Source organism: Vigna unguiculata, chromosome 4, assembly GCF_037176805.1.
Source record: "Vigna unguiculata cultivar grain cowpea cultivar isolate G323 ecotype 2 chromosome 4, ASM3717680v1, whole genome shotgun sequence".
Classification (NCBI taxonomy): domain Eukaryota; kingdom Viridiplantae; phylum Streptophyta; class Magnoliopsida; order Fabales; family Fabaceae; genus Vigna; species Vigna unguiculata.
The window spans coordinates 22704118-22724956 of NC_140795.1; the positions used below are offsets into that span (position 1 = coordinate 22704118).

The following is a 20839-nucleotide window of genomic DNA, read 5'->3' on the forward strand; positions in this document are numbered from 1 at the left end:
GCAGAAATTGATGAAAAAGAGGAAAATGAAGATTCACCTAGAGAGGCTACTACTGTAGGAGATCAGAGAGCAAGAAATACAGAGAGAACAAGAAGGCAACCAGTTTGGATGCAAGACTATGAATCTGGAGAAGGACTATCAGAAAAAGAAGAAGTTGCACAAATTGTTCTGGAAAAGCAAGTTGAGCAACTAACACAAGAGATGCAACAATTGGCCATGTTCGTTGCAAATGATCCCACTACGTTTGAGGAAGCTGTCAAAAGTCAGGTATGGAGGAATGCAATGGAGTCTGAAATTGCAGCAATAAACAGAAATGGTACTTGGGAGCTAACGGACTTACCAATAGGCACAAAGAAAATTGGTGTCAAATGGATTTTCAAGACTAAGATTAATGAAAGAGGAGAGGTAGACAAATGCAAAGCTAGGTTGGTAGTAAAGGGGTATGCACAACAAGCTGGGATTGATTATAATGAGGTATTTGCACCTGTAGCACGATGGGATACCATTAGACTAACTTTGTCCATTGCAGCCAGTCGTGGATGGAAAGTCTATCAGCTTGATGTCAAAAGCGCCTTTTTACATGGTGAGATAACGGAAGAGGTCTATGTAGAGCAGCCAAAAGGATATGAAGTCAAAGGTAAGGAAAACAAAGTACATAGACTCAAGAAAGCTCTTTATGGACTGAAACAAGCCCCTCGGACATGGTTCAGTAAAATTGAGTCATACTTCGTAAAAGAAGGGTTTGAAAGAAGCACAAGTGAACACACACTCTTTACAAAGAAAGAAGGAGAAACGAGTGTTTTATTTGTCAATTTGTATGTGGATGATCTTATCTATACAGGAAATAGTAAGCAGATGCTAGAAGAATTCAAGAACTCAATGAAAATGGAGTTTGAAATGACTGATCTAGGGTGCATGAGATATTTTCTTGGTGTAGAAGTCACACAAACTCCAAATGGCATATTTATCTGTCAGAAAAAATATGCCAACGAAATTTTGGAGAAGTTTAGCTTAGCAAATTGTTCTTCAGTTAAAAATCCAATTGTTCCATGGGTGCAAGCTTACAACAGACATTGGCGGGATAAAGGTTGAAGCAACACGTTACAAGGAAATGGTAGGAACCCTTATGTATTTGACAGCAACGAGACCAGACTTAATGTATGTTGTAAGTCTAGTTGCTCGTTTCATGGAGGCTCCCACAGTAATGCATCAACAAGTTGTAAAAAGGATTCTACGCTATGTGAAAGGAACTATTGACATGGGGTTGTTCTATACACGTGAAGCAGGGGAGAATTTGATTGCTTATTGTGATAGTGATTATGCGGGAGACATTAAGGATCGAAAAAGCACCTCGGGATATGTCTTCAAAATGCCAAATGGGGTAGTTGCTTGGAGTTCGAAAAAACAACCAGTTGTATCGTTATCCACCACAGAAGCAGAATTTATTTCTGCAGCAGCTTGTGCGGCTCACAGCATTTGGATGAGACGTGTTCTTGAAAAGTTGGGAGTAAAGCAAGAGAAGTGTATCATTAGGTGTGATAACAGTTCAACCATTAAATTGTCAAAGAATCCTGTTATGCATGGTAAAAGTAAGCACATTCACGTTCGATTTCATTTTCTTCGAGAATTAGCAAATCAAGGAGAAGTAGAACTAATACACTGTGGGACCAAAGATCAAGTGGCTGACATCATGACTAACGCATTAACGTTGGAAGCATACACAAAGCTTAGGAAAAGGTTGGGAATATGCAATTTTGAAGAGATAAACTGAATGTATAAAACAGTTCAGTTTAAGGGGGGATTTGTTAGAGTTTGTTATTCAAAATAAATCTGGTTCCTATTATTTAGGAGTAGATATTTATTATTTACAGTTGTTATTTCCTTGATTGTAGCCTTGATTAAATCATGGGCAGCTTTTCTGTTAAGACTGATTGGCTTTATATAGTCCAGTTATTCGTTCAATAAATCAAGCTTTTACAGCTACTTGCAATCTTTATTCATTTAGTCTATAACTCCCTAGGCCCAACCAACTTTGGGGCAGCCCTTAAGGACTTAGACAGAAAAAAATAATAAAATTAATGGACCTTACAAAATCACTTTTATTAACCGATTTAACAAAATTAATAGCAAAATAAATAAAAAAAACTTAAACAAAAAAAACTTAGTTAAATTAAAATGTTTTCCGACATCTCTCCTATGATAATATAATTCAATACTCTTAGTAAATACAAATTATATTTTAGAAATAAAAAGTGAATAAATCTTAATATTATATATGTATATATAATATTTAAATTTGTATATCTATATATTTAAATTATTAACCGTAATTCAAAACCTTTAACTGGTTTATTAAGGTAAACTATGAGCCCCTCCATAATCATAAACTTATCAACCTTTCCATCGCGAACAACTCATTATTCATTTCGGCTGCAAAGCAAGCAACTGTGTTAGTGCTTTCACGGTTTCACTCTTTCCTTTACTTCACTCCATCAAATTCCAGCCCCTCAAAATTTTCCCGAGAAAACAAACCAAATTTTCCTTCCATCCAAACACAGTCACTGTCTCTCGTAAACCCTACTTTTCTTTCATCTTCTTCGATGGATCCCTCTCGCCGCGCCCCGCGCGCCGTGATCGACCCCGTCCCCAAGTTCCGCCAAGTCGGGTTCTTCGCCCCGCCCGAACGCTCCCAATCTGGTCCTCCAAACACGACCCACTCTTCGCCCCCAATCTCCAACTCCCTCTCGCCGGTCATGATCCCGCCGCCGCGCCACCTATCGGACAACCTTCTCCTCCACGCGCCCCCCGCCTCATCTCCCCTTCGCGCAGACTCCGGCAGCGGCGGAACCTCCTTCGACCACGCGGACTTGTTCACCGCGCCGCTGTCGCCCGTTCTGCCGTCGTCGTCGTACTCCAGCAGGATCGCCGGCGACTTCTACAAGGGAAACGGTGGGAAGCTCGCAGCGTCGTCTTTCCCCCGCGGAGGTTTCGACCTGACGGCAATGAAGGCGGCGGCGGCCGCGAGCGTCGTTGTGCCGGCAAGCGAGCTGACCACGGTTTCCGTGGTGAATGATTCGCTAGGGATTCCCGGTGAGCTTCTTGTCAATGCTTAGGTTTGAATTTGAAGTGGTTCGGGATATGAAATGGTAGAAATATGCGTTGAATGTGAATTTTTGTCGTGTTTAGTGTGGAAGTAGGAACTGTGGTTTAAGTGATTTAGAGCGCGATTGGGGTAGCATTTGCAGAATTATTGATTTGGACGAAATAAATTTTGCAAAATTGATTTTGAAGTGATGTGATTTATGTTTATTGTATAGGGACATTAATAATAAGTTTTGGTAAAAACGTTTGAATCCAATGCTAGAATTGCTTCAAACCAATTAATTTTGGATTCTCAATCAATTTCTCAATGAAAACTAAACATGTAAACATTCGCCTTAAATCATGTTAGAGCATTTGGATTATAGTTTGTGGTAATATAGTTTGCAACTGGGTTTGCAATAGCAACTCAAGTCTGGCTTTACAAAGTGTATAAACAAACTTTTCTAAACATGTGATGAAACTAAGCATATACTTTCTAAACATAGTATGGAGCTACCTAAACTGAAACCCGAAGCCTTAGTTTGTATTTCAGTGAGAATCCTACTGAATCCAAAAGTTACTTAGTTGGCATTTTACTCAAACATGCACTTAGATGAGCTTTTTGTGTAGCTCGTGAGAAACTGTTTATAAAGGCGTGGGCTAATAATCAAAATCAACCTTCGATAGGTTCTAGAGTGGATAGGGTCGGCTTCTTGAGAAGTAAGGTAATGTGTTTCATGAAGGGAAGCAATCTTTATTGAGTTCGTGAATTTGACTATTACATCGCATGCATGCTTATAAAGAAGGAACATCTTTGAATTCCTTGTGATGTTTACAAGAAATGTAACAGAAGTTGAAGTTATATTATTTATTTATTTGTATTATTTAATTGAATATATAATATATCTTTTGCTACATGTTCTTTTAATCTCTACTTAGATTTTGTGAGTTGAGTTTTACTATTTGCAAACTTGAATGCATGATTTGAAGTTTTGAATTGGTTCAACTTGTTTCTTATCAATGTGTATATTTAGATCTCAAGAGATCAGTTTAAATATGTTGTCTCTATCTATAGTCTGTTTTTACTTTTATTTACTTTTTTTTCTTGATTCTGATAGAATATTAAAGGTGTATGTGAGAAGAAATAAGAACTGAGTTAGTTAGTTAGTTAGTCTGTTAGTAGGTTGTTTGGGAATGAAAGTTTGTTTTAGGAAAAGTATAAATAAGAAGGGGGGTAGTGTTGTAAAAGGGGGTATTCGTTTTGTTTTTGTAAGTGTAAACAGGAGTCATAACAGATCCTGTGAGGGGGGAATTGTTGTCTTTCCCTGGACGCATTCTTTGAGAGAATAATAAAAGTCTATTTCTGTTTCTTTCTGTGTTGGTGTGAGTGAGTTCTGCCCGAGTAGCTTGGGTTTCTAGCTCTAAGAAACCTAACAATTGGTCCGACCTGCCGGATCCAAGGGCCTGTTATCATGGAGGGAAGAGTTGCTGCGTTGGAAAGGTGGACCAGCGAGAATGGGAAGATTATCTTGGAAATTCAAGAAAATCTTCACGAAATCAGAAATATGATTAAGAATAGCAAGAAATCAGAAGAAGGGTCTGAGAAGAGTTCTGAAAATGGGGAGAATTCTGTTAACAACAAGAAAGGAGTTGTAAAGATGATCAGAAAGGAGGAGTCTGATTCTGACAGTGAAGAAGAGGTCCAGAAGCAGTGGATGAAAAGGGTAGAGTTACCAACTTTTGAAGGCAGTGATCCTATGGGCTGGATTGCTAGAGCAGAAAAGTTCTTTGAGATTCAAAATATTTCTCCAAAAGAGAAATTACGATTAGCATTCATAAGTATGGAAGGAAACGCTAGTCATTGGTTTAGCTTCTGGAAAAAGAAATCCAAGAACCCATCTTGGGAGAGTTTTGTCGAAGCTTTGAATAAAAGATTGGGAGGCAAGGATAGGAGTACAGTCTTTGAGAAATTAGCATCCATAAGGCAGAATGAGGGAGTAGAAGAATACGTACAAGAATTTGAAAGATTGGTGGCTCAAATTCCAGATTTATCAGAAGAACAACTACTGGGGTATTTTTTTGCAGGATTACAAAGCCGGATCAGAAGCCAAGTAAAGCCACATGATCCAAGGGATTTAATGAGGGCAATGGAGATCTCTAGGGATGTGGAGGAGTCTCTTAATGAATCATGGGCAGGAAGAACAAACACCTATCGGACAACATCAGCAGCAGACACCAGATTTCAGAGAGGAATGGGTGTGGTATCAAGAACTGAGACTTTTAAAGGGGCTGGAAACTCTCAGTCTTCTCCCAGCAATATGAGTACAGCAAGGAAAGAAGGAGGGGGAACCTCATCTATGGGCTCTAGGACAAGTGGAAATCCAACAACAGGAGGGAGTAAAAACAGGGCAGTCAGAAACTTGCCTTACCCAGAGTACCTAAAGAGAAGGGAAGAAGGAAGATGTTTTCATTGTGGAGGAGCTTTTGGGCCAGGCCACCGCTGCCCAGAAAAAAGCTTGAGAGTGGTAATTCTAGCAGAAGATGAGGAGAATAGTGAGGGCAGAGAGGAGGATGGAGGAGAGGAGAGAATTGGAGTGTTGGAAAACAAAAGAATGGAGCTATCTCTGTTCTCAGCAGGAGGCTTAACGCAAAATAATACCATGAAATTGCAGGGAGATATCAATGGGCGAAAGGTATTAATTTTAATTGATAGTGGGGCGAGTCATAATTTTGTTTCAGCACAATTGGTGACAGAATTGGGATTAATGGTGGAAGATACCCCTCCTTACTGTGTCAGATTAGGGGATGGACACAAGAAGCAAACACAAGGGTGTTGCAAAGATGTAGAAGTTAATTTGGAGAATCATGTTGTTAAAGAGACATTTTTCCTGTTTGAATTAGGAGGAGTTGATGTGATTTTAGGAGTGGAATGGCTAGCATCTTTAGGAGAAGTTAAGGTAAATTGGAACACCTTAACCATGAGTTTTAATGTGGCTGGAAAAGTGGTGAACATTCAAGGGGATCCCACTCTGACAAAAAGAATTGTGACACCACAAGCCCTGTTGAAGGAAACTGAAATTGAAGCAATCTCCTTAGTGTGGGAGTTGGGATTAACCAGTCACGAAGAGGAAGAAGGGGGGAAAGGATTGTCAGCCAAGCAGCAGGAGGAATTGGAGGAGGTTTTGCAGGAACATAAGATCATTTTCCAAGAAAAACTGGAGCTGCCACCAAGGAGGGGGATTGATCATAAAATACCTATCAAAGTAGGTGAAAACCCTGTCAATGTGAGACCATATAGGTACCCTCATCTGCTGAAATCTGAGATAGAAAAACAGGTGGAGGAAATGCTGAAATCTGGAATCATCAGGCCCAGCAATAGCCCATATTCCAGTCCAGTCATCCTAGTAAAGAAAAAAGATGGGAGTTGGAGGTTTTGCATAGACTATAGGGCCTTGAATAAGGTCACTGTGGCTGATAAATTTCCAATACCCGTGATAGAAGAGTTATTGGATGAACTACATGGTGCTACCTATTTCTCCAAAGTTGATTTGAAGGCAGGTTATCACCAAATCAGGATGTATGAAGGGGATATACAGAAAACAGCTTTCCGCACACATCAGGGCCACTATGAGTTCTTGGTCATGCCCTTTGGGCTAACCAACGCGCCAGCAACCTTCCAATGTGCCATGAACACAGTTTTGCAGCCATACTTAAGGAAGTTCGTATTGGTGTTCTTTGACGACATCTTAATCTACAGCCAATCATGGGAGGATCACATGGGTCACTTAAAACAGGTGTTGCATACACTGCAGCAGCAACAGTTCTTTGCAAATAAAAAGAAGTGTGAGTTTGGGAGACAAGAGGTGAAATATTTGGGCCACGTAATATCTAAAAAAGGGGTAGAGATGGATCAAGACAAGCTGGCAGCAATTCATCAGTGGCCTTTGCCAAAAAATCTTAAAGCCTTGAGGGGTTTTCTTGGGTTGACTGGGTATTATAGAAGATTCATCCGAGACTATGGAAAAGTAGCAAAACCATTAACACGTCTATTAAAGAAGGGATGTTTCTGCTGGAATGAAGAAAGCACTAAGGCTATGGAGGCTCTAAAGAAAGCTATAACAACAGCCCCTGTTCTAAAACTACCAGACTTCAGCCAACCTTTTTCCATTGAGTGTGATGCATCAGGCAGTGGGCTGGGTGCTGTGCTAACACAGGACAAACGTCCTATTGCTTTCTTCAGCAAAGGCCTATCGGACACTTCCTTAACTAAGTCCATTTATGAAAAGGAGTTGATGGCTTTAGTTTTAGCCATACAGCATTGGAGACCTTATTTATTGGGGCAAAAATTTACAGTATATACAGATCAGAGGAGTCTAAGGTATTTGTTAGAGCAGCGTATCACCACACAAAACCAGCAGAATTGGTTGGCCAAATTGATGGGATATGAATTTAATATTGTTTATAAAATTGGAGCATCCAACAAAGTAGCTGATGCCCTTTCTCGAAGGGGCGAGAATGAGGAGGATGACAAAGAATTGACTATAATGTCCATACCATTCTGGCAGGACTTCCAGAAGATATTGGCAGAAGTGGAAGAAGATGCAGAATTACAGAAGATCATAAAAGGGCTGAAAGAGAATCCTGGGAAGCAGGGGCAGTATACTTTAGAACATGGAAGACTTCATCATAAAGGCAGGCTCGTGCTATCAGCCAACTCTGCTTGGATTCCAAGACTGCTGGCTGAATACCATACCACATCTACAGGAGGTCACTCAGGGGTGTTCAGAACTTACAGGAGGATAAGCCAATCACTATACTGGATTGGAATGAAGAAGATGGTAACAGATTTTGTGGCTGCTTGTTTGGTGTGTCAACAACACAAGTACCTAGCATCTTCACCACAAGGGTTGCTACAACCTTTACCCATACCCAATGCAGTATGGGAGGACATTAGTTTGGACTTCATTGTCAGGCTACCAAAATCCAATGGGTATGATTCAGTCTTGGTGGTGGTGGATAGACTAAGTAAATATGGGCATTTCATACCAATTAAACATCCTTATTCAGCCAAGAGCATAGCAGAGGTGTTTGCCAAAGAAATAGTGAGACTACATGGGATTCCTGCATCTATTGTTAGTGACAGAGACCCTACATTTTTAAGTCTCTTCTGGAAGGAGTTATTCAGAATGCAGGGAACACAGTTAAACATGAGCACTGCGTACCATCCTGAGTCAGATGGCCAAACTGAAGTCTTAAATAGAACCTTAGAAACATACTTGAGATGCTTTAGCTCAGAACAACCCAAATCTTGGTCTCACTTTCTCTCATGGGCAGAATACTGGTATAACACCAGTTTTCACGGGGCAGCCCAAAAATCCCCTTTTGAAATAGTTTATGGCAGACCACCTCCTTCCATCAGCAGATTTATTCCAGGAGAAACCATTGTGGAAGCAGTAGCACAAGACCTCATGACCAGAGATGAAGCTTTGAGCCAACTCAAGTTCCACCTCGCAAGAGCCCAAGAGCATATGACGAAATATGCGAATAAACACAGGAAACAATCCTCCATCCAAGTAGGGGACTGGGTTTTTCTGAAAATTCGCCCCCATAGACAGGTCTCAATGCCCACCAGACTGCACCCAAAGCTATCTGCTAGATATTATGGTCCTTTTCTAGTGCTGAAACAGGTAGGTCCAGTAGCCTTTGGATTACAACTTCCAGAAACTGCCAGGATCCACCCAGTATTTCATGTTTCACAATTAAAAAAAGCAGTAGGCACTCATCAAGTTGAGAAAGACCTGCCAGAAGGTTTGCAAGGCAGGACCTCTAATTGGTTCCCAGAGAAGATATTGGATAACAGATGGGGACCTATACCAGGGAAGGAAGATGCAAGACCGCAAGTCTTAATTCAGTGGAAGGATAAAGGGGTAGAAACAGCTACTTGGGAAGACGTCACAACTATCCAACAGCAGTTCCCTGACTTCAACCTTGAGGACAAGGTTGCTCAGCCAGAGGGGAGTAATGATAGAATATTAAAGGTGTATGTGAGAAGAAATAAGAACTGAGTTAGTTAGTTAGTTAGTCTGTTAGTAGGTTGTTTGGGAATGAAAGTTTGTTTTAGGAAAAGTATAAATAAGAAGGGGGGTAGTGTTGTAAAAGGGGGTATTCGTTTTGTTTTTGTAAGTGTAAACAGGAGTCATAACAGATCCTGTGAGGGGGGAATTGTTGTCTTTCCCTGGACGCATTCTTTGAGAGAATAATAAAAGTCTATTTCTGTTTCTTTCTGTGTTGGTGTGAGTGAGTTCTGCCCGAGTAGCTTGGGTTTCTAGCTCTAAGAAACCTAACAGATTCTGTTACCCATTTTTTTCATCTTCTTCCCTAATCCCCATTAGAAAAAGAAAAAGCAAGCCGAGGAGGAGGGTCAGCAGCGGAAGTGAAAGAGCAACCTGCTAGTTCAAAACAGAAACCAAAAACCTCAAAGGCTGAAAGACGGGCCCTTCAAGAAGCTCAAAGAGCCGCAAAGGCTGCAGCAAAAGGTGCGTAGTTTATAATGTGTCCTGTGAGTATGCATTTAAGCTATCTGACTTAAGTTCTTAAGCTGAACATATTATCTGTGATAAGCAATTATGTGCTCATCGAATTCTTTTATGTGTATTTATGACTAATTCTTTGTCAGAACTACTGTGTTCATAGACCCTAATACTTTGTTTCTAATGATCATAACATGCCTAAAAGTGGGATTTTATGATGCTCTTTCATGGGTCGCTTTTCTGCACAATTCATTGAGATAATGCTGATTAGTTAGCTTCAATAAAAATTGTGTTTCTAGCTGAAGGAAATAAAGCATCTGGAACTGCAGCCTCAGTAAATGCCAAACCAGCTAAAGCTGCAAAGCCTGCTCAGAAAATTGATAATGCAGCTGTTGCAGCATCTGAGAAGAAGGGAGGTGAGATTCCACCAGAAAAGGATAGAAAAAAAGATGCTCCTCAACCACGGATGCAGTATGATGACAAGAGTCGAGTGGAGAAAGCTAAACGTCGTGCAGTGGTAAAACAAACTGAAGCTAGGAACAGAGTTGAGTTGTTCAGGCATTTGCCGCAATATGAACATGGGAGTCAGCTTCCAGATCTCGAGGCAAGGTTTTTCCATCTTTCTCCAGTGCACCCAGCTGTTTATAAGGTATTTTGCATTTTTTGTTATGTCATCTTGTTACCATTATTTTTTGGTTATAGCAATTTAATATAGTATGTACTGCACTGAGAGCATTGCATGTGAGCCCTTCTGGAACCTGAATGCATCAACATATGTCACTTGCAGTAGTAACTCTGAACACTCTTTTCAGTAGATGAGATAATATGGTTCATTGATAGGCACCATGCAGTGCTTCCATTGTTCCTTATGTGCCGATGCCAACAGAAGTAGGAAAAACTAAAAGAAAGATTATGTACTACTTGTTTGTGTACAGTGGTGTAGTTTATATAGATCAATTCTTCTAAATCTGCGGAGTGAAAGGATTCTGTGCAACTTGCATAATGCAATTGTCAATGTCATTGACTGTTACATTCACTGCATCTTATTGCCTATCATACTTTCTGCAACTTAAGGGTTGAGTTGAATGACATCCACATGAAAATAAAGTGCATTTAACCTTCTATACATTTGCAGAAAGGATACAGCTTTATGAGCCAATTCAAAATTAAAACATATGGTGTTTTACTTTTAACGAGTAGGAAAGTTGTTAGACCTTTTTAAATATTTTTTCTCAAATCTTAAGATCTCCATTTTTTGTTACAGGTGGGTTTGCAGTATCTAACTGGAGATATATCTGGTGCCAATGCTCGGTGTATTGCAATGCTTCAAGCATTTCAGGAGGCAATCAAAGACTACAAGGTTCCACACGAGAAGACTCTTGTGAGGGACTTAACAGCAAAAATTAGTAGTTATGTATCATTTCTTATTGAGTGTCGACCTCTGTCAATCAGCATGGGAAATGCTATTAGGTTTCTCAAAAGTCGGATAGCCAAGTTACCTTTGACCTTGTCTGAATCAGAAGCAAAAGCTTCTCTCCATTCAGATATTGAGCGTTTTATTAGTGAGAAGATTATACTAGCCAACAAAGTGATAGTGAAGCATGCTGTCACCAAAATAAGAGATGGTGATGTTCTTCTAACTTATGGGTCCTCGTCAGCTGTTGAAATGGTACTATTACATGCACATGAGTTAGGAAGACAGTTTCGCGTTGTGGTAGTTGACTCTTGTCCAAAGCTTAGAGGGCAACTTTTGCTGCGCAGGCTGGTGGAGAAAGGTCTTAGCTGTACATACACTCATATAAATGCCGTTTCCTATATAATGCATGAAGTTACTCGAGTATTTCTGGGTGCTTCATCAGTTTTATCTAATGGAACAGTATATTCAAGAGTAGGGACTGCATGTGTTGCAATGGTTGCTCATGCATTCCGTGTGCCTGTCATAGTATGTTGTGAGGCCTATAAATTTCATGAACGGGTACAGCTAGACTCAATATGCTCTAATGAACTTGGTATGTACATAGAACAGTTGTATAAGATGAGGATTCTGTTTACAGTTCACGGTTAGCTTTTTGCATTATGTCTGTAAGAAGGTTGATGTTTCTATGATATTCTTACAGGTGATCCAGATGCAATTTCAAATGTATTGGGTAGAGAGGATGTCAACCACTTGGATGGCTGGGCCAATATTGAAAATCTGCAACTCTTAAATCTGATGTAAGCATTCATATTGCTGAGATACCCTCCAAATTCTCATTTTCCCATTCTTAACATTGCACTTCTATTTAAATTGATGGCAGTTATGATGCAACACCTTCAGATTATGTTTCAATGATTGTCACAGATTATGGCATGGTAAGTACTGAAATCTTAAGAGTATTTATGTCTTTGCTGCTAAAACATGCCTAAAAGTCAGCTACAGGATTTTAGTACGGTGTGCATTGTTTCTAACTTATATTGTGTAGATGAATTGAGAACACAAATTCTGTCTCTATTTTTGGAAAATTAATTTTGAATGAGCATATAATACCACTTTGAAAATCCTAAAAGAATAACATAAAACAACAAAAAAAAATGGAAAAATACTGTCAGAAGATGATATAATATTGTATTAAACTAATTACATATTTACGTAAAAGCTTAAGATTGGGATTGCCTCGGTGTTCTATTAGTGATCTAGAGCTTGAGCTGTAACTTCGTCACTTCTCTATTCTTAAAAAAAAAAGTTGAATATTGCTCACTGTCAGTGGCGGTGTGCATTACATCCATGCATTAAGCCTACCTCAAAGGCTCGTGCCAGTGTGTTAGAGAAATAATAAAGTATAGAAGCCATTGCCGAGTGTTGACCAGATAGATAAGCTTTCAGGATTGTTGGTTCAGGACAGCACAATGTGCATTTTGTTATATAATTTTTCCTCTTTCATTAAACATTTATATAAGGAAAAAGAAAATATGGAAATGAAGCAAGGAGGGACATTAGAAGAATAGAGGTAAAGAACCATAAAAACAAAGTATATATTTTTTATTATATACATAACTATCAAAGGCAATAGGGTCCTTTACATGTTTTTCACTTTTAGATCTTGATGATTTACTAAGAAAACGTGTTTTGCTTGCTCAGGTTCCCCCTACAAGTGTGCCTGTAATTGTAAGAGAATACGGGAGAGAACAGGTCTGGATATAAACTACGCAAATTTTGTACCATCAGCCATTTTGTGGGCGTGCAAGATCCCTATTTAGAAGCCTGATATGTTGGCATGCATGTTTTTGTATTATTTTGTCACCTTGGAATAATGTTAATGAGCCTTCCTGTTTCGAAATTTTGGACATTTCTGTCTGTATTCGCCTATCCTAGAGAAGAGTGCAAATTTTCGCCTCTCCAGGAAGATTTAGCCTTGCATTATCAGCATCTGTAACAGTTCATTTTCGATTATTCTTCAAATTTTGGATAATTATTCTGTTACAATTTTGGTTTAGCAAGTTGTAGTTGAGCTTAGCCCCTTCTTTAGTTGATGTACTGGAATTACGAAAATCATTACCATGGATTGAAGTTATCATTGAAAAATTGTGTTGCGTGTGATAGCTCTAATTGTCAGAAAATGGAAAGTGGAAATGGTTGGACGAAAACATGCTGTTGTCATTTCACCCCTTTCGCATGTGAAGGGTATTAGTTTGCAAGGAATAAATAATTTGAAGCTGACAGAATTTGAATCATTTCTTTTGTTTGGTGATGGACCATAGATTTGCGTCCAAGTGTGTATCAATATTAAGAATCAGATGAAAATAAGATGTCAATTTAAAATCGTTTTTAAAAAACATTATGTGACTTGCTAGTTTCGAAATATTCACCTTGTTCTCTACACCGTCTATCATGTCCGAGAAAAATCATAATGAAAATGTTTTAGGAATGATTCAATAGGTAATGTTTCGGTATCCTTTTCAAATTAGGTTTAAATATTAATTTGGTTCCTATTTACTATATGTAACGTGTCTTAGTATATGTCACATATTAGTTATTAGTTTGTTTTTTTAATTTTTTAATTTTAAAAAAATTGTCTACGTGATAAGTTACAATTGTGTCACTTGTCAATGTGTCATGTATCAGTTTGTGGCTATGTTATTTTTTTTTTCAATTTAGTTTCTAATTTCTATATTCGTTATTTTTGTTCAATTTAATTTTAATTTTTATTAAAATAAATCAATTTTGTCACTTTCAAATTGACACTAAATTTAATATCTTTTATACAAATTATATGAATATTTTTTCTAAATTGACATTTTTATTAATTATTTTTAAAATTCAATTATAAATTATTAAATTTAATTATAAATTGAATAAATTTTTATATTTAATTGCTAAATAGAATATAATTATTTAAAATATTATAAGAATATAATTATTAAATGTTTTTTTCTAATATTTATATTCTAAAATACTTTTAAAATTGATATTTAAAAATATTTTAAATATTCAAAATATTTTAGAAAAATAAACTAATATTTGTAAAATAAACAAATGCAATAAAAATATTAAATATTTTAAATTTAAATGTCAATTTTACAATTGTTAATATATATTTTTAAAATTTTAATAATTATATTTTAATAATATTTAAATAATTATATCTTATTTAACAATTGAATCTAAGAATTATATTCAATATATAATTAAATATAGTAATTTATAATTGAATTTCAAAAATAACTAATAATAATGTCAATTTTAAAAATTAAATTGTTTTATTTTAACAAAAATTTGAACTAAATTAAACAAAAATAACGAATATAGATACTGAATTGAACAAAAATAACGAATATCGAGACTAAATTAAAGAAAAAATAATAATACAACCACAAACTGATACGTGACACTAGCATGTGACACAATTGTGACTTGACACGTGAACTATTTTCTTGAAATTAACAAAATTTATAAAAAATTTATAAAAAAAATTTAAAACCAGAAGTCGACACGTGACGTTTATTGTTCAAAAACTTTAATTATTTAAATATCGTTAGTCAAAAGGACTAAATTGACCAAAATTTGACGAAAATAATGACCTAATTAAACACAAAACGAAAATAAGAACCAAATTGAATAAAAACAACAAAAATAAAGACCAAATATATATTTAAGCCTTAAAATTATCCGTTTTAATGTTTATATATGTGGATTTTCTCAAATGTTTCACATATATTAATCTCAAATGTCACTTTTCAAATGTCATCAACACTTATCTTTGGAATGGTATTAAAATATAATGATTTCTACTTATTCGTTTTTGTTTAACACGGTGCTAGTGATCTCATTGTATCTGATAGGAAAATGTTCTTTTACACTACTTGTATAAGTTGATAAGGGTGTTTTTGACTATGGAAGGAGGTAAAAATAATAGTATCCTCTCTAATATCTGCTTCCTTCGTTCTCGTTGAACAAAGCGATAGCAACATAATCGCCATCAATGCCACCAACTCACTCTGTTTTCAATGAACATGGTGATAAGAATCTCACAATCACCAACATTGCCTACTTTTTCTCTACAACTTTGTCTATATTACACCATCGCTTCGACTTCCCTAACTTCTCTATCACGAAGCTTGCACTACACCCTGACAACCCTGCCTTAACCATAATTTCACCCTTCACACCACAATTCTCATTCTTTAAGAATGGATGCTTATATGATCATGGTTAGTGTAATGCCCAAATATGTTTAATACTAATATATTTATATTAAATTAATTATAAAATTATGTTTGATATTAAAATTTAATTAAAATATTATAAGTGACTAATAATTTAAAAATAAATATATTAAATTAAAGTCATTAGATTACTTTAAAAAAATATTTAAATCTTGAAAACTCTTTATGTAAGACCCAATATTTCTGCCCTTATGTTTAAGGGCTGCCTCAGATCTAATTGGGCCTAAGGGCTGGTCCATGAGGAGCCAAAGACCCTAAACCAGCCTAACACTCTCACTCCCATCTCACTTTCAGAAAACATTTGTCCTCAAACCCCTTCGTTCTCAACGGAAGCTCTGCTAGGGTTTGATCCTTAGCCTTCGTCAAGGTTGCTCAAGCTCTTTCGACCCCACCTTCTAAATTTGTTCCTTGAGCTGTGGTGCTCCGTTGTTGGTGCCGAGGCCTTGCACTAGCTCATTCCAGGTAAGGGAAGCTAGAACCTAATCTTGTATTCGTCCTTTTCACTGTTTCGTTGTTGTACTACAATTTTGTGGTTGATATGATTCCTGGATGCGTGAAATGCTTTAGTGTGTTATTCTTGGCTTGGTATGAATGGTTGTCGCAGGAAAACAATGGTGAGACCTGATAATCTCGCCCAGGCGAGCCTGTCTCGCCCAGGCAAGATGAGTAGAGGCTCGTCCAAACTTTTTACACGAGGGGTCGCTCAGGCGACCAGCTCAGTTTTGAGCGATCGAGTGTCTCGCTCAGGCGAGGGGAGTCTCGCCTAAGTGAGAATGTGCAGAGGCCATTGTGGTGTGTGTTTCGAGCTCTCGCCTAGGCGGAGGGAGCTCGACTGAGCGAGAGTCCTTCTCGCTTGAGCGAGATCCTCCAGTCTGAGCGACGAGCTGAGCGAGAATGCATCCTGAATTTGGTCCCTCTGTGCTTGAATGTTTAGCTGGTACTTGTATAAGTTATTGTATGATGGCTTAATGGGAATGTTTATGTATGATTGGGAGAGGGTTTTATGTGTGAATCATGAGTTTGACATAATCTTTATATGAATTATACTCGAGAGGTTGAATATATGTATATATGTGGTCACGAGTTTGACATAAGCAACAATGGACATGATGGTTGGTAATCCAGTGGCATGGCTTTGGTGTGAGGAGAAACTCTTTACTCATGGTTGGAAATGACGAGTTGGTATTGATTCAACGTATGATAAATAAGGATTGGTTACGAATGAGGGGATGAGGTTCCTATGTATGATATATGTATCTGTTACTTGGCTGTTTGTGTATGTTTGTCGTGTGGTTAGTACGTAATTCCTTGAAGTCTCTAGGTGGGACTTCAGGGTCGTGCTTCAGTGGTCGGGACGTAATTCCATGGCCCCTGTTAGTGGGTGTCCATGGTGGTGTCCCATCTATATAACTGGGTAAGGATTCAAGGTAAAGATCGCATCCTAACACTCTAAGGAGTCAGTTAGTCTCACTTAGAGCGGACTGGCTCCTGTGGTGAGAGTAGCAGGAGGCCTGACACTCATTAAGGGCTAACCTTGTGTGTGAGGGAAATTGATTCATTGTAACACTTGTAACACATAACTTGGGGGTGAGCAGAGGTATCCACCACAAGTGCAAGCATTCGCTGAATCCGATCAGGTTAAATGTATCCAGATGAGTCGAGTCTTAGTGTATTGTTTTGGAAGGTCATAACATGCTTGGGTGATGTATGTATAATTGACTGTGAAAGCATATCTGATTGCATGATAAAACCATTTTTGGCTCTAGCTTACCCTTTTGTTTTTGTTGTGTGTCCTGCTGTGTGGTACTCTCTTTTGCGATGATCATAAACTTGTTGATGTGAGCAGATGCGAGGAACACTCGTGGTCAACAGGGAGGTGATGGTTCCGCTGCTTAGCCTTTGGGTTGACTTCTGCCTTTGGGCTCTTCATTTAGGGCTAAGGCCCATGTATTATTTTCTCCAGGAATTTGTTTAAGTCATTTTCACTCTCTTACTTTACTTTGTACCTGGCATCGTGGTGTATCTCTTTTATTCGTCCTCTAAGCAATTGGGATATCTATAAGAATGACGTTATACTCTTTTATCCTCGCTTCTTATATTATATTGTGTGACATATCCTTTATTTAGCTTTATTAAATAAATGGGGTGTTACATTAATGGTATCAGAGCAATTCGTCCTTAGGATGATCTGAGGTTGTGGGTTTGTCATGCCTCGCAGGCATAATTTGTCAAGTCTAGTCAGGTTTGTCAGTGAAATCGAAAGTTGTAAGAACAGAAAACGCCTTGATAGAGTAATGAGGGTGCACACTCATGACTAGATTAAAGGTTGTTTTCCTTTCTTAATTCTAATGGTTTGGGGGAAAGGAGGGTGACAGACAAAAAGGGGTTCGTTGTTTGTAAGTGATAGATTATTGCTTTGTATGATCTAGTTTGTCCTGTCGCGCCTCTGTGCTTTGTGTCTAGTGTCTACGGAGATAAGGGAATCCAAATTCAATGTCAACTTGGTCTGCTCACCTTTACAAGTGTTAGATGGGGTCTTTGAGACAACGTCTTACCTCAAAGATAGGAAGTTGATGTATGATGTATATAATTGAACAAGGAAAGCTAAGTCTTGGATTAATAAACTGGAGAAGATGCTAGAGTTCCCAACATAACGATTCGTCAGAGGGAGCTTTAAAGATAAACTCTCGGAAACGGATAGTACACAATTTCTAAAGGAGTTGAATCTAAAGGTTAAGAATACTAAGGGGTATCAGTGCATGCAAGTGCCACATCGTTTGAAGAAATCAAGCTGATTCTACATTCCGACAAGGTTGAAGTTCAGAGTCATGCAAATGCATACAGTGTTAGGAAAAGTGTCATTGAATATGGTCATATGGCCACACCTAGTGCTTCTTGGAGTAGTGGAAGAGGGACAATTGGCAAATTCTAAGCTGCAGAAAGTGGAGAGATTGCTTAACAATGAGCAAGCTAAGAAAAGAAAAGACCGTGAAGTGCAAAGAGATGACAAACCTCTAGTGAGAGGCTGGGATGGATAAGAGGTTCATACTAGAATTAACAGTCAGCAGGTGGATAGGGGTCTTTTCAACTTCGTTAGTGGGATGTTTCAAGGAAAAGTAGTTCCCATGAGCAAGTCATTCGACCTTGGGTATAAAGTGGAAGGTTTCACGCACCCGAAGGAAGGACACACCTTTAAAGGTTATTCTCGTATGGAAGGACAACCCAACTGATGTCGGAGCACAATGATGGAGGGAATGAAAAGAAAAGTTTTAAGTAGTTGACATGGTGTCTACGATGGTTGATGCTAAAGTGGTTAGCACAAATAAATCTCATACAGAGATGCACCTTACGAAGTGATGCTTGGACTAAGAGTCAGTTTTCTTGGAATTGTGTACTCCTTGATGTCGCCAGTATGGTATAGGAATCACGGTTGCCTTTAGGAAAGGACTGAGGTTAAGATGATGGTTTCGCTACAATTGGGACCAAGTGGAGACTCGCTCGGGTGTGTGGTGCCTTCGCGGTGATCAAAGTGTTTAAATTTGAAGCCAATTTGAAATGTTTCCTTTACAAGGTTGGGACATAATCTCAAGAGTGAAAGAGTTGTTGGAGACATAATGGTATAAACTCAATATAATCATCAGGATGATTGCGAGTTTGGGGAAAAAAAAGTTGTGGTGTCAAGCCGTTCAAGAAGAGTATTGACTAAGGTTGGAGTGACTAAAAAGGAATATGGTTTTAAAAGGATAGGTACGTTGTTGAGAAAATGGAACGCTAAGGCTATCAAAAGAGGAGTTTAAGGGGTTCTGTAAGTTTGATTGCTTCCTTGTCATGGCGGACATGAAAGGATCATTATTTGGAGTAAACAAACAAGTGAGCTTGGGTATGGACCAAAGTAGTGCAGCGGGATGGTGGTAGATGATGCTTAGAAATGGTAATAGGTGCGCGAGAAGAACTATCTTATTCAAGACCTAAAGATCACTACGAAAACCAGATCCTTAAAAACATCAAAGGTTTCGTCCTTGTGAGTGTCAGGTAAAAGGGTGCAATGATCATTCAGAGTTGGAAGTGTAGGGTTGCACAGAGGAAGTTGGACCAAGAAAATGAGAGGTGGTTGAATTATGTTTTCAAGTTAGGGTACCAATCTTGAAGTAAGGAACTAAGGGTAGGTGTTTATTTCTAGAAGAGAATTCAAGATCTGGGCTTGACAGGGTAAGGGTTGGCGGAGAGGTAAGTGTCTAAGTCGGGAGGAAGAGATGTGACGAGATTTCCTGCGAGCTCAAAATTCAAAATGTGCACCACTCCACACCGCCCATCATCAATTGAAACAAGGGAAATGATACATTAACAAAAAAAAATTGACAAACTACTAAATAAAGTAAAAAAGTACTACTTTTATTACTTCTTTTTCATTAAAAAATAAAAATTTAATCTACTTTAATCCTATTTATAGAAAATTTATCAACTTTGTCAAAATATTTTTTGTTAAAACCTCATTTTCCTTGAAACAATGCAAGGGAAAAGTAGAAAGTGTATAAAAAAGCATGCTCTCAGAATCTACGGCCACAACTTCCTTCACCATGAGGCAGCAACCACCGCAATAACCGGAAATGCCCTCCACATCTCCACACCACTCGTAAGAGAGTATGCATTGAGGTCAAACTCTAACATTTAAAATTATTACATGTCATAAATTCTCAATGACTTTACATGGAAGTACATCAAAATATAATCTTTTGAAAAATAATTCTTTCTTAATCATTTACATGCAATTTAAAATAAATGTTGGAGATCCTGATCTATGAAGATGTTAGTTTTTTTTAGGTTTAAATATTATTTTGGTCCACTTTATTCAATTTGGTTTCTTTTTTTTTCACGTTCAATTTAGTCCCTAATTTGCTAAATTATGTTTAATTTCGTCTTTTCCGTTGATGTGTTTAAATTGATAACAACATAACAGAGCATACAGACTGACATTGTTCACATGAAGTGACAATATTCATATTATAATGGGTTGTGTTTTGTTCAATGTTCAAATAAGTTTCTATTTTAGTTAAATTTGTTCAATTTTAATCTCTATTTTTATTAAATTGGTTCAATTTATTCATCCCTCCATTTCATGACTCTTCACCATTGTCACCACTACCACCACTGCCATCACTATTGTCACCACTGCCACCACTATCACCCTACAACCACGGATTCAAACAGTTAGAAATATTTTAATATAATTTAAAAAATAAATAATTAAAATAAAAAACTTACTGTTACTCATGTGTTTATAAACCTTTAATTTATGAGTTAATGTTTTTTATGACTAACGGTTATATTCTTATTACAATTTACTCTTTTGTCTCCTCTTTCTACCTATAAATACCACCTAGGTGCATGGAGAAAAAGACAACAACAGAAACAACAAAAACACTACATTTTTCTTAAGAGTGTTAAGACACATGATTTGAAACACATATGATTGTGTATTTGTTTAGTTCTGTGCAGTAGGGGCATTTTCTCTCTAAGGATAGCAC

The 20839-nt window shown here is 37.7% G+C and overlaps 1 protein-coding gene and 1 pseudogene across 1 annotated transcript; both read left to right on the forward strand.

Annotated features, from left to right (window-relative positions):
- The first annotated feature begins 1111 nt into the window (after positions 1-1111).
- On the forward strand, positions 1112-1771 carry LOC146886952 (secreted RxLR effector protein 161 pseudogene; annotated as a pseudogene).
- A 627-nt stretch (positions 1772-2398) lies between these two features.
- On the forward strand, positions 2399-13074 carry LOC114182183 (uncharacterized). Its single transcript, XM_028068984.2, has 7 exons — positions 2399-3090; positions 9474-9617; positions 9911-10260; positions 10876-11620; positions 11729-11825; positions 11909-11963; positions 12730-13074. The coding sequence occupies exons 1-7, from the start codon at positions 2601-2603 to the stop codon at positions 12790-12792; spliced, it is 1944 nt and encodes a 647-aa protein (XP_027924785.1). The 5' UTR covers positions 2399-2600; the 3' UTR covers positions 12793-13074.
- Positions 13075-20839: the final 7765 nt, after the last annotated feature.